General features: G+C 34.7%; 1 protein-coding gene across 1 annotated transcript in view; it reads right to left on the bottom strand.

Moving 5' to 3' along the window:
• Positions 1-15,282, bottom strand: part of PAPPA (pappalysin 1) — a 320,719-nt gene that overhangs the window by 16,608 nt on the left and 288,829 nt on the right. The window contains exons 20-21 of the mRNA XM_073600688.1: positions 11,447-11,518; positions 5,868-5,966 (exon numbers count right to left, since the gene is read on the bottom strand). Coding sequence (XP_073456789.1) covers positions 5,868-5,966; positions 11,447-11,518 — 171 coding nt within the window. The remainder of the gene's footprint in view (positions 1-5,867; positions 5,967-11,446; positions 11,519-15,282) is intronic.

The following is a 15,282-nucleotide window of genomic DNA, read 5'->3' as shown; positions in this document are numbered from 1 at the left end:
GGTATCTATGCCCTGGGCACTGGATGATCTTGGCTGGATATTCTGCAGCCAGAAAACGAAGGTGGCTCTAACTTGCTTCAGTTTCTAATACACACTATGAGAAGCTCACAGTGTGCAGTGAAATCAGAGGAAGCCATTTCAGTCCAGGAGAGGAGTCCAGAAGAGGAGTCCAGGAGAGGAGCCGGAACAACTGCGCAAGGCTGAAGGAAAAGGCGGGAGGTCATATTTAAGCTCTCAGAGGCCTTCAAGCTCTCATGGGCTTGCAAGATAAATGGCTGAAGAAGCCAACAGCTTTGATCACGGCCAAAAGAACTCAAATTCAACATATTATATTTAGACAGAAAGCATATGCTTAACTTCTCTGAATGCCAAAAGTTTGATTTTTGAAATATTCTATCCAGAAACATCAATCATACCTTTTAGTATTGTTGAGAACAAAGAACAAACATATGGGTGCAATTTCTTTTTGGAAATAGTTTTACTGGGCAAATGCCACATATTTTCATTTTTTCATTTTTTGGCAATCAAAATTTTTGTAACCTAAATTACATATTTTTTATATTAGACTTTAACATTGTTATGTCAGATTATGTCTCGTTTTTTAAAAAAAAATAATATCTTGTATTTAACAATAAATTAAAAGGACCAGATTATGGTTTGGAAAATATTTTAAAAGTATTTCATTTTTATTATTATTATTGCTGTTGTTATTATTATTTTAAAATTATATTATTATTATTATTGTTGTTATTATTATTTTAAAATTATATTATTATTCATTTAAAATTATATGATTATTAGTATAATTGTTGTTACTATTTTAAAGTCATACTATTATTAGTGTTATTATTATTATTATTAGTATTAGCATTATTATTATTATTGTTGTTGTTATTATTTTAAAATTATATTATTATTATTTGAACATTATATTATTATCATTATTATTTTAAAACTAAAGTATTATTATTCTTATTTTAAAATTATATTATTATTATTCATTTAAAATTATATGATTATTAGTATTATTGTTGTTACTATTTTAAAATTATACTATTATTAGTGTTATTTTTATTAATAATAATATTATTATTATTATTATTGTTATTATTTTATTTATTTATTATTTATTTTTAAATTATATTATTAGTATTATTACTCTTATTTGAACATTATATTATTATCATTATTATTTTAAAATTATATTATTATTATTATTTGAACATTATATTATTATCATTATTATTTTAAAACTAAAGTATTATTATTATTATTATTATTTTAAAATGATATTATTATTATTATTATTATTATTATTATTATTATTATTATTATTGATATTATTATTCATTTAAAATTATATGATTATTAGTATTATTGCTGTTACTATTTTAAAATTATACTATTATTAGTGTTATTATTAGTAGTAGTATTAGCATTATTATTATTATTATTATTATTATTGTTATTATTTTAAAATTATATTATTAGAATGTTTACTCTTATTTGAACATTATATTATTATCATTATTATTTTAAAACTATAGTATTATTATTAGTACTATTGTTGTTGTTATTATTTTAATCATAATTATATTATTAGTATTACTACTCTTTTTTGAACATTATTTTATTATTATTCATTTAACATTATATGATTATTAGTATTATTGTTGTTACTATTTTAAAATTATACTATTATTAATGTTATTATTGTTAGTGTTATTTTTATTAATATTATTATTATTGTTATTATTTTAAAATTATATTATTAGTATTATTACTCTTATTTGAACATTATATTATCATTATTATTTTAAAATTATATTATTATTAGAACAAAAAACAAACATATGGGTGCAATTTCTCTTTGGAAATAGTTTTACTGGGCAAATGCCACATATTTTCATTTTTTCATTTTTGGCAATCAAAATTTTTGTAACCTAAATTACATATTTTTTATATTAGACTTTAATGTTGTTATGTCAGATTATGTCTCGTTTTTTTTTTTTTAATATCTTGCATTTAACAATAAGTTAAAAGAACCAGATTATGGTTTGGAAAATATTTTAAAAGTATTACATTTTTATTATTGCTGTTGTTATTATTATTTTAAAATTATATTATTATTATTATTGTTGTTATTATTATTTTAAAATTATATTATAATTCATTTAAAATTATATGATTATTAGTATACTTGTTGTTACTATTTTAAAGTCATACTATTATTAGTGTTATTATTATTATTATTATTATTAGTATTAGCATTATTATTATTATTATTGTTGTTGTTATTATTTTAAAATTATATTATTATTATTATTTGAACATTATATTATTATCATTATTATTTTAAAATCATATATTTATTCTTATTTTAAAATTATATTATTATTATTATTAATTTAAAATTATATGATTATTAGTATTATTGTTGTTACTATTTTAAAATTATACTATTATTAGTGTTATTTTTATTAATATTATTATTATTGTTATTATTTTAAAATTATATTATTAGTATTATTACTCTTATTTGAACATTATTTTATTATTATTCATTTAACATTATATGATTATTAGTATTATTGTTGTTACTATTTTAAAATGATACTATTATTAATGTTATTATTATTAGTGTTATTTTTATTAATATTATTATTATTATTATTGTTGTTATTATTTTAAAATTATATTATTAGTATTATTACTCTTATTTGAACATTATATTATTATCATTATTATTTTAAAATTATATTATTATTAGAACAAAGAACAAACATATGGGTGCAATTTCTTTTTGGAAATAGTTTTACTGGGCAAATGCCACATATTTTTATTTTTTCATTTTTGGCAATCAAAATTTTTGTAACCTAAATTACATATTTTTTATATTAGACTTTAATGTTGTTATGTCAGAGTATGTCTCGTTTTTTTTTTTTTTTTTTAATAATATCTTGCATTTAACAATAAGTTAAAAGGACCAGATTATGGTCTGGAAAATATTTTAAAAGTATTACATTTTTGTTATTATTATTGCTGTTGTTATTATTATTTTAAAATTATATTATTATTATTATTATTATTATTGTTGTTATTATTATTTTAAAATTATATTATTATTCATTTAAAATTATATGATTATTAGTATAATTGTTATTACTATTTTAAAGTCATACTATTATTAGTGTTATTATTATTATTATTATTATTAGTAGTATTAGCATTATTATTATTATTGTTGTTATTATTTTTAAATTATATTATTATTATTATTATTATTATTATTATTATTTGAACATTATATTATTATCATTATTATTTTAAAATCATATTTTTATTCTTATTTTAAAATTATATTATTATTCATTTAATATTATATGATTATTAGTATTATTGTTGTTACTATTTTAAAATTATACTATTATTAGTGTTATTTTTATTAATATTATTATTATTATTATTTTAAAATTATATTATTAGTATTATTACTCTTATTTGAACATTATATTATTATCATTATTATTTTAAAATTATATTATTATTTGAACATTATATTATTATCATTATTATTTTAAAATCATATTTTTATTCTTATTATCCTATTTTTAAAATTATATTATTATTATTATTATTATTATTATTCATTTAAATTATATGATTATTAGTATTATTTCTGTTACTATTTTAAAATTATACTATTATTAGTGTTATTATTATTATTAGTTTTAGCATTATTATTATTATTATTATTATTATTATTATTATTATTATTATTATTGTTATTATTTTAAAATGATATTATTAGAATGTTTACTCTTATTTGAACATTATATTATTATCATTAGTATTTTAAAATTATAGTATTATTATTAGTACTATTGTTGTTGTTATGATTTTAATCATAATTATATTATTAGTATTACTACTCTTATTTGAACATTATTTTATTATTATTCATTTAACATTATATGATTATTAGTACTATTGTTGTTACTATTTTAAAATTATACTATTATTAATGTTATTCTTATTATTAGTTTTATTATTATTAACATTATTATTATTATTATTGTTGTTATTATTTTAAAATTATATTATTAGTATTTTTACTCATATTTGAACATTATATTATTATCATTATTATTTTAAAATAATATTATTATTATTATTATTATTAGTAGTAGTAGTAGTAGTACTATTGTTGTTGTTATGATTTTAAAATTATATTATTAGTATTATTACTTTTATTTGAACATTATTTTTTTATTATTATTCATTTAAAATTATATGATTATTACTATTGTTGTTGTTACTATTTTAAAATTATATTATTAGTATTTTTACTCATATTTGAACATTATATTATCATTATTATTTTAAAATAATATTATTATTATTATTAGTAGTACTATTGTTGTTGTTATGATTTTAAAATTATATTATTAGTATTATTACTTTTATTTGAACATTATTTTATTATTAATATTCATTTAAAATTATATGATTATTACTATTATTGTTGTTACTATTTTTAAATTATACTATTATTAGTGTTATTATTATTAGTAGTAGTATAAGTATTAACATTATTATTATTGTTGTTGTTATTATTTTAAAATTATTATTCTTATTTGAACTCTATTAGTGTTATTATTATTAGTAGTAGTATTAGTATTAACATTATTATTATTATTATTATTATTATTATTATTATTATTATTTTAAAATTATTATTCTTATTTGAACTCTATATTATTATCATTATTATTATTATTATTTTAAAATTATATTATTATTAGTATTATTAATATTAAAATTTTAATTCCTGGTTGTCCAACGCAAACCTGTGAAATGCCCTTACAGGGCAAATCAACAGACTTGTTTCAATCCCAATCATTCTGAGCTACATATACATTCTTTTTCTTTTGCCCCCACACCATTCCCTGCCTGCCATGCCTCGGGAGCCAATCAGAGATGTCCGTCAGGGGAAGACCGTAGACCGGGGGTGAACTGCATCTCTGGAGCCTTGTAGCTTATGCGGGGTTTTGCAGCTGAATGGAGAGGCGAGGGTGCAAGAGGAAGGTAATCAAAAGTGAACTCCACCTTTTGCAAAAAATAATAATAAATGCACCCATATTAAAAAAAAAAAAATGTGCATTTGTTATTTTGTTGCATTGGAGCCTATAAAGCAACTACAATCATATTATCTCCTGCAGACCCTTCCTCCAGTTTAGGTAGCCTTCAGATACGAGGCTGGAGGAAGCATCCATGGGGCGTCACCACGCAGTGACGTCACCATGTTTGCGTTCCATTGAGAACTACAGTCCCTCTGAAAATGAAGTTTTTATTCGCAGGTCTTCAAATACAAAATATGATTGGAGCTGGCAAGGAGAAGAACCCTGTGGACTTAGACCTTGTTCACGTTACACCATGAAACATGGTCCAAAAGGTGGAGATAGCTTTTGATTGCATCCGTTGAGGTCTGCATTAAAGTGTTTCCAAAGCCCCCCAAAAAATGCTGCTTAGCAGTCCTCAGGTGTGGTGTCTACGTTCATTTTATTTATTTTATTTTTTTTTTCAAGATTTTTATCTTTGGCGATCCTGCCAGTAGCACATTTCATGCCCTAGGGTCCAACTCTCACTTACTGTACTGTAATGTCAGTGATCCCAATTTTACAAAAATTTTGGCAAAATTTCACTCATCCCTACCGGTGAAGTTCTGCCCATAGTATGAACTTTCCTGAACTAAGTATGCATACAGTTTTTAATACCAGAACATTTTTAATTACAAAAAACTTTTTTTTTACATTTTTTTTTTATTTTTTTTAATTTTGTAAAAATGTTAAAAATTTTAATCTTACCTCTTTCGTTATGACTGTTGAGGCACAGCAATCACCACCATCGTAGTCACAGAAAGCCCAGTTGTTATTGCCATCACAATATTTATCAGCAATGAAAGGCTGTGGGTTTAAACAAAAAAAAAAAAAAAAACAGGACAATGTTAAACTAACACTTAAAAATAAATAAAATAATATACAGTATTTAAAAAAAAAAATTGAAGGAGAAAAGAGGCAGAAAATGTCAAAAGGTAGAGAGCAATGGAAATGCAAAAATAGATTCAACTGTTACAGTGTATCCTTACGTTTGCCTACGGTGATGGCGAACCTTGGCACCCCAGATGTTTTGGAACTACATTTCCCATGATGCTCAACTACACTGCAGTGTAGCTGAGCATCACGGGAAATGTAGTTCCAAAACATCTGGGGTGCAAAGGTTCACCATCACTGGCCTAGGCATTCCTATGGCTTGAGGCTCATAGCTGTATATCTGCAGTGTGAGATCATCTAAGGCAGGGGTCTCAAACTGGTGGCCCTCCAGCTGTTGCAAAACTACAAGTCCCATGAGGCATTGCAAGGCTGACAGTTACAAGCATGAATCCCACAGGCAGAGGCATGATGGGACTTGTAGTTTTGCAATAGCCGGAGATAATCTCAGGAGATTTAGAGTGAGATTTGGTGATGACACTACTTCACTGCTCACTGTTCTCCTTGCTGGAGGGAAAGCTGTACCCAATGGCCTGCACTGCAAGGATCTCCCTGCTTCTGTGTCATCCCTTTTTGCAGATTTGTGCTTCCTCCACCTCTATCATGACCCCACCAGTCATAAGATCTCCTGTTTTGAAGGGAGCAGCTTTCACAAGAGGAAGCAAAGCCCTGCCCCTACCAAGAGGAGCAAAGCTTCCATAATGCATGTCCTCTTTAATTCAGGTAGGCATACAGGCAGACCTGAACTCAAAAAGTGAATATTTTCTATACCATTGGGTTAACTATGCCAAAATATTAGCCTGAAAAATCGACCTTTTCTTTGGTATATTACTCTTGAAAAATAGTGTACTTCCTTGTATGTAAGGGTGCCTGGGCTCCCTTGAACCCTCACAGCTGTATATCTGAAGCGTGAGATCATCTTGGGTACTGTTGCCTCAGAAGATTTGGAGTGAGATTCGGTGATGTCTCTACTGTGCTGCTCACTGTTCTCCTTGCTGGAGGGAAAGCTGTACCTGAGGACCTGCCATGCAAGGATCTCCCTGCTTCCGGCTTCATCCCTTTTGCAAATCTGTGCTTCCTCTACAGCTATCATTACCCCATCAGTCATCAGATCTCCTGTCTTGAGGGGAACAACTCTCACACGAGGAAGCAAAGCCCTGCCTCTACCAAGAGGAGCAAAGCTTCCATAATACATGTCCTCATTAATCTCAGTAGGCAGACAAGTGGAAAGTTTATATTTTCCATACCATTGGGTTAACTATGCCTAAAGAGTAATCTGAAAAATCATTTTTTTATTTGGTATATTCCTCCTGAAAAATATCAATGTACTTCATTGTATGTAAGGGTGCCTAGGCTCCCCTGTACCTGTAGCTTCATAACTGTACATCTGGAGTGTGAGGCCTAGGGCACTGCTGCCTTTGATTGCTAATCTCAAGAGATTTTGATTGAGATTTGGTGAAGTCACTACTTCACTGCTCTCGGTTCTATTTGCTGGAGGCAAAGCTGTACTCAATGACCTGCAGTGCAAGTATCTCCCTGCTTCTGCTTCATCCCTTTTGCAGATCTGTGCTTCCTTCACCTCTATCATTACTCCACCAGTCATCAGATCTCCTGTCTTGAGGGAGCAACTTTCACATGAGGAAGCAAAGCCCTGTCTCTACCAAGAGGAGCAAAGCTTCCATAATACATGTTCTCTTTAATTCGGGTAAGCATATAGGTGGACCTGAACTCACAGAATGGATATTTTCTATACCATTGGGTTAACTATGTCTAAACAGTACCCTGAAAAATCTAACTTTTGTTTGGCATATTCTTCCTAAAAAAATCTGTGTACTTCCTAATATGTAAGGGGACCTAGACTCATCTGTACCTGTAGCCTCATGACCTTATATCTGGAGTGTGATACATAGGGCATTGCTGCCTCTAAATGCTAATCTCAGGAGATTTTGATTGAGATTTGGTGATGTCACCACTTCACAGCTCATGGTTCTCCTTGCTGGAGGGAAAGCTGTACCCGATGACCTGCAGTGCAAGGATTCCCCTACTTTTGCTTCATCCCTTTTGCAGATCTGTGCTTCCTTCACCTCTATCATTACCCCACCAGTCATCAGATCTCCTGTCTTGAGGGGAGCAACTTTCACATGAGGAAGCAAAGCCCTGCCTCTACCAAGAGGAGCAAAGCCTCCATAATACATGTTCTCTTTAATTCGGGTAGGCATACAGGTGGACCTGAACTCACAGAATTGATATTTTCTATACCATTAGGTTAACTATGTCTAAACAGTACCCTGATAATCTAACTTTTGTTTGGTATATTCTTCCTGGAAAAAAATCTGGGTACTTCCTGATATGTAAGGGTGCCTAGACTCCCCTGTACCTGTAGCCTCATGACCATATATCTGGAGTGTGATACATAGGGCATTGCTGCCTCTAAATGCTAATCTCAGGAGATTTTGGCTGAGATTTGGTGAAGTCACTACTTCACAGCTCATGGTTCTCCTTGCTGGAGGGAACGCTGTACCCGATGACCTGCAGTGCAAGGATTCCCCTGCTTTTGCTTCATCCCTTTTGCAGATCTGTGCTTCCTCCACCTCTATTATTACCCTACCAGTCATCAGATCTCCTGTTTTGAGAGGAACAACTCTCACATGAGGAAGCAAAGCCCTGCCTCTACCAAGAGGAGCAAAGCTTCCATAATACATGTTCTCCTTAATTCGGGTAGGCCTACAGGTGGACCTGAACTCACAGAATGGATATTTTTTATACTTTCAGGTTAACTATGTCTAAACAGTACCCTGAAAAATCTAACTTTTGTTTGGTATATTCTTCTTAAAAAATCTGGGTACTTCCTGATATGTAAGGGTGCCTAGACTCCCCTGTTCCTGTAGCCTCATGACCGTATATCTGGAGTGTGATACATAGGGCATTGCTGCCTCTAAATGCTAATCTCAGGAGATTTAGATTGGGATTTGGTGAAGTCACTACTTCACAGCTCATGGTTCTCCTTGCTGGAGGGAACGCTGTACCCGATGACCTGCAGTGCAAGGATTCCCCCGCTTTTGCTTCATCCCTTTTGCAGATCTGTGCTTCCTCCACCTCTATTATTACCCTACCAGTCATCAGATCTCCTGTTTTGAGAGGAACAACTCTCACATGAGGAAGCAAAGCCCTGCCTCTACCAAGAGGAGCAAAGCTTCCATAATACATGTTCTCCTTAATTCGGGTAGGCCTACAGGTGGACCTGAACTCACAGAATGGATATTTTTTATACTTTCAGGTTAACTATGTCTAAACAGTATCCTGAAAAATCTAACTTTTGTTTGGTATATTCTTCTTAAAAAATCTGGGTACTTCCTGATATGTAAGGGTGCCTAGACTCCCCTGTTCCTGTAGCCTCATGACCGTATATCTGGAGTGTGATACATAGGGCATTGCTGCCTCTAAATGCTAATCTCAGGAGATTTAGATTGAGATTTGGTGAAGTGACTACTTCACAGCTCATGGTTCTCCTTGCTGGAGGGAACGCTGTACCCGATGACCTGCAGTGCAAGGATTCCCCTGCTTTTGCTTCATCCCTTTTGCAGATCTGTGCTTCCTCCACCTCTATTATTACCCTACCAGTCATCAGATCTCCTGTTTTGAGGGGAACAACTCTCACATGAGGAAGCAAAGCCCTGCCTCTACCAAGAGGAGCAAAGCTTCCATAATACATGTTCTCCTTAATTCGGGTAGGCCTACAGGTGGACCTGAACTCACAGAATGGATATTTTTTATACCATTGGGTTAACTATGTCTAAACAGTACCCTGAAAAATCTAACTTTTGTTTGGTATATTCTTCTTAAAAAAATCTGGGTACTTCCTGATATGTAAGGGTGCCTAGACTCCCCTGTACCTGTAGCCTCATGACCGTATATCTGGAGTGTGATACATAGGCCATAGCTGCCTCCAAATGCTAATCTCAGGAGATTTCGATTGAGATTTGGTGAAGTCACTACTTCACAGCTCATGGTTCTCCTTACTGGAGGGAAAGCTGTACCCGATGACCTGCAGAGCAAGTAACTCCCTGCTTTTGCTTCGTCCCTTTTGCAGATCTGTGCTTCCTCCACCTCTATCATTACCCCACCAGTCATCAGATCTCCTGTTTTGAGGGGAACAACTCTCACATGAGGAAGCAAAGCCCTGCCTCTACCAAGAGGAGCAAAGCTTCCATAATACATGTTTTCTTAAATTCGGGTAGGCCTACAGGTGGACCTGAACTCAAAAAGTTAATATTTTCTATATGATTGGGTTGACTATGGCTAAACAGTACCCTGAAAATCTACCTTTTCTTTGGTATGTTCCTCCTAAAAAATATCAATGTACTTCCTGATATGTAAGGGTGCCTGGGCTCCCCTGTACCTGTAGTCTCATAGCTGTATATCTGAAGTGTGAGATCATGTAAGGCACTGCCGCCTCTGAATGATAATCTCATGAGATTTGGAGTGAGATTTGGTGATGGCACTACTTCACTGCTCACTGTTCTCTTTGCTGGAGGGAAAGCTGTACCCAATGGCCTGCAGTGCAAGGATCTCCCTGCTTCTGCTTCATTCCAGTTTCATATATGTCCTTCCTTCACCTTTATCATTACCCCACCAGTCATCAGATCTCCTATCTTGAGGGGAGCAGCTTTCACAAGAGGAATCAAAGCCCTGCCTCTACCAAGAGGAGCAAAGCTTCCATAATGCATGTCCTCTTTAATTCAGGTAGGCATACAGGCGGGCCTGAACTCAAAAAGTGAATATTTTCTATACCATTGGGTTAACTATGCCAAAACAGTCTCCCGAAAAATCTACCTTTTTCTTTGGTATATTACGCCTGAAAAATATCAGTGTACTTCCTTGTATGTAAGGGTGCCTGGGCTCCCTTGTACCCTCACATCTGTATATCTGAAGCGTGAGATCATCTAAGGCACTGCTGCCTCTGATTTCTGATTTCAGGAAATTGTGGACTGAGATTTGGTACTGTGCTGCTCACTGTTCTCTTTGCTGGAGGGAAAGCTGTACCTGATGACCTGCAGTGCAAGGATCTCCCAACTTCTGCTTCATTCATTTATGATCTGTATTTGTCCCCATCCCTCCGGATGTTGCCTGATTATTTCCTCATCAATCATAAAAACCACCAGTCATTAGGAATAATATAATCCACAATCCCATTAATCTGCAAATCAAGATTTATTGAAGTTTCCCTGGCTAACCGTATTAAACTTTTTTGACTTTGAAAACTACTCTTTAAAAACAAGAGTAGGAGCGCAGCCTGGACAAATGTGCAAGACTTGGTAAGGATGGAACTGGGCTTCAAAATCAACAACGGTAATCTTCCTTTTGATAAATGAATTTCAAGGAGGTCCTCAACTTACCTCACACCTCTTAAAACAAACAAGTTCCTCCGGAGGAGGATACCACTGATGTCTTCCTGTGCAAGTAATTCTCTGTAAAGGATAAGATATTAAATCAAGCTTTGAGCAATTTGCAAAAATAAATCAACATACACATGATTACTTAGCTATATCGGTTGAAAAAGACACGCCCATTGAGTTCAACCAACTGAAGAATAAATGTTTAATCAAAAAAAAATGCAACCACTAAGTTCTAAACCCATAGGTAGTTCAGAGGAGAGCTAAGCACTCTTATAAAGAAGGGTTGGCCTATTTGCACAAATTAAGAAGGAAAAATTCCTTCCTAAACTTGTAAGGCAGAGGTTTCCAAACTGCAGGCCACGGACTAAATACGGCCCTTTTTCATGCCTTGGCACCAATGATGGGACACTATTCCTCCCACTGATACCAATGATGGGACACTATTCCTCCCACTGATACCAATGATGGGACACTATTCCTCCCACTGATACCAATGATGGGACACTATTCCTCCCACTGATACCAATGATGGGACACTATTCCTCCCACTGATACCAATGATGGGACACTATTTCTCCCACTGATACCAATGATGGAGCACTATTCCTCCCACTGATACCAATGATGGGACACTATTCCTCCCACTGATACCAATGATGGGACACTATTCCTCCCACTGATACCAATGATGGAGCACTATTCCTCCCACTGATGCCAATGATGGGACACTATTCCTCCCACTGATACCAATGATGGGACACTATTTCTCCCACTGATACCAATGATGGAGCACTATTCCTCCCACTGATACCAATGATGGGACACTATTCCTCCCACTGATACCAATGATGGGACACTATTCCTCCCACTGATACCAATGATGGGACACTATTTCTCCCACTGATACCAATGATGGAGCACTATTCCTCCCACTGATACCAATGATGGGACACTATTCCTCCCACTGATACCAATGATGGGGCACTATTCCTCCCACTGACACCAATAATGGGACACTATTCCTCCCACTGATACCAATGATGGGGCACTATTCCTCCCACTGATAACAATGATGGGACACTATTCTTCTTACTGAGACCGATGATGGGGCACTATTCCTCCCACTGATCCCAATGATGGGGCACTATTCCTCCCACTGACACCAATGACAGGGCACTGTTCCTCCCACTGATACCAATGATGGGGCACTATTCCTCTCACTGATACCAATGACAGGGCACTATTCCTCCCACTGTTACCAATGATGGGGCACTATTCCCCCCCCAATGATACCAATGATGGGACACTATTCCTCCAAATTACACCAATGATAGGGCACTATTCTTTCCACTTTCCCACCATTCTTTCTGCTTTTCCAAATAGTAGCATAGGGATCGAGGCTGGGTAAGAATACATGCATGCGGAGTTCGCTTCCGGGTACATTAGGATCCTAGTCCAAACCCACATGAGCAAGACTGCCAGGAAGTTGTCACTGTATTGAACCAATCATAATGGGTCGAGGCAATCACCACCCTGTAGCTGCATATATACACATCCTTTGTAAATGTGCGACTATGGGTTCCGGAAACCCCGGCTGCAGATGGTTGGCCCAGTACAGCTGGCAGCTTCCTGGTGGGCTCACCTAGGAGGGTTTAGACTAGGGTCCTAACAAGCCTGAGCTCATCCATACTTGGTAGGAAGGTGGGACAATGTAAAGACACTGTCACTTTTGAGTCCAATATACCCAATATCGGTGTTATTCAAGTGCATCACGGCAGACTTTTTATACTGAATGTTGCTGATGTCATAGTGACTATTTGCAGCTAATTCAGAAATCATGCTGGGGTATACAGTAAACCAAATGTTGCGTCACTCAACTCAACAAAACATAAAAATAAATAGGATCAGTCAGAGTAAATGTTAACAGTCTGCAGTCCTTTCCCAAGCCAGTCTTTGATCTAATTACAAAAATGACGTCAATACAATTCAATTTTTGACGACTGGAAGCAACAATGGTTGCTATAGGAACGTGTTTTTTTTTTTGGTGCCTTCAAGTATAAATGTAAATAATATTACTAATACCCCCCAAGAGGGTTAAAAGAGCTAAGATGGTTTGCAGCAGCCCCGGCTTCGGAGATTAAGACCAAATTGTTAATCTGTTATAGTTAGAAAACAATAAAGGTTAAAGATGGAGAGCGGGGTCTGGTTGCAAGACAGCTCTCTCATTAGATTGACAATGAACAACAAAACAGATGTTCCTGTAGCGGGGGCCCCCGTTTCTGCAGCAGAGGCCACAGGATAAATGATCTCAGGATCTCATTACTGATGGGGAAGACGGAAAGGGAGGCTGGGATGGAAATACCAATTCATAATAAAAATTCTAAACTCTAGACCAGCCATTCTCAACCAAGGTTCCTTCAGGTTCCTTCAAGGTTCCTTCAGAAGAAGTCCAGATCTAGCCTATCTGATCTGGGGGATGGAGTAAAAAAATTAATGTGTGTGAGCCCCTGATCATCTATCACACAGTTTGAAAGAGATGCAGGGGACTTTTACTCCACAAATCACAACCTGTAAGTAATGTCTGACGGGTAGAGCAGAAGTGGTGCAGGAGTAAACAGGGAATGCCAGTATGGACTAGGTTGTCATTAGATTAGGAGGATTAAGCACCTGTGGCCTCTTATATCAGGTGTCCCTATCGAGGTCCCCTCTTACATCAAGAGTCCTCATTACAGTCCCCTTTTACATCAGGGCCCCTATCAAAGTCCCCCCTTACATCAGGGTCCCCATCAGAGCCCCCTTACATCTGGGTCCCCATCAGAGCCCCCCTCACCATCAGAGTGCCCTTTGATATCAATTGTCCCCATCAGAGTGCCCTCTTATATCAATTGTTCCCATCAAAGTGCCCCTTACCCCAAATGTCCCCATTAGAGTTCCCCATTACATCAACTGTCCCCATCAGAGCGCCCCTTACCCCAAATGTTCCCATTAGAGTTCCCCATTACATCAACTGTCCTCATCAAGTGTCCCCTTAGATCAGGATCCCCACCAGAGTGCCCACTTACATTAACTGTCCCCATCAAAGCGCCCCTTACCCCAAATGTCCCCATTCGAGTTCCCCATTACATCAACTGTACCCATTAGTGTCCTCCTTACATCAACTGCCCCCTTCAGATTTCCCCATTACATCAACTGTCCCCATCAAGTGTCCCCTTAGATCAGGATCCCCACCAGAGTGCCCACTTACATTAACTGTCCCCATCAGAGTGCCCCTTACCCCAAATGTTCCCAATAGAGTTCCCCATTACATCAACTGTCCCCATTAGAGTCCTCCTTACGTCAACTGCCCCCTTCAGATTTCCCCATTACATCAACTGTCCCCATCAAGTGGCCTCTTAGATCAGGATCCCCACCAGAGTGCCCACTTACATTAACTGTTCCCATCAGAGTGCCCCCTACCCCAAATGTCCCCATTCAAGTTCCTCATTACATCAACTGTCCCCATCAGAGTGCCCCTTACCACAAATGTTCCCATTAAATTTCCCCATTACATCAACTGTCCCAATTAGAGTCCTCCTTACGTCAATGGCCCCCTTCAGATTTCCCCATTACATTAACTGTCCACATCAGTGTCCCCCCCCATACATCAGTTGCCCCATCAGAGTTCTCCTTTTATATCAAATGTGCCCATCACAGTAACCCCTTACATCAATTGCCCCTGTCAGTGTACCCCCATTTATCAAATGTTCCCATTAGAGACCCTCTTATATCAGGGTCCCCCTTCAGAGTGCCCCCTTACATCAACTGCCCCCTCAGAGATTCCTATTACATCAACTGTC

The sequence above is a fragment of the Aquarana catesbeiana genome, linkage group LG09 (genome assembly GCF_042186555.1).
Source record: "Aquarana catesbeiana isolate 2022-GZ linkage group LG09, ASM4218655v1, whole genome shotgun sequence".
In the NCBI taxonomy this organism is placed as follows: Eukaryota; Metazoa; Chordata; class Amphibia; order Anura; family Ranidae; genus Aquarana; species Aquarana catesbeiana.
The sequence above is the reverse complement of the archived record's forward strand: the minus strand, read 5'-3'. Positions and strand labels throughout refer to the sequence as shown.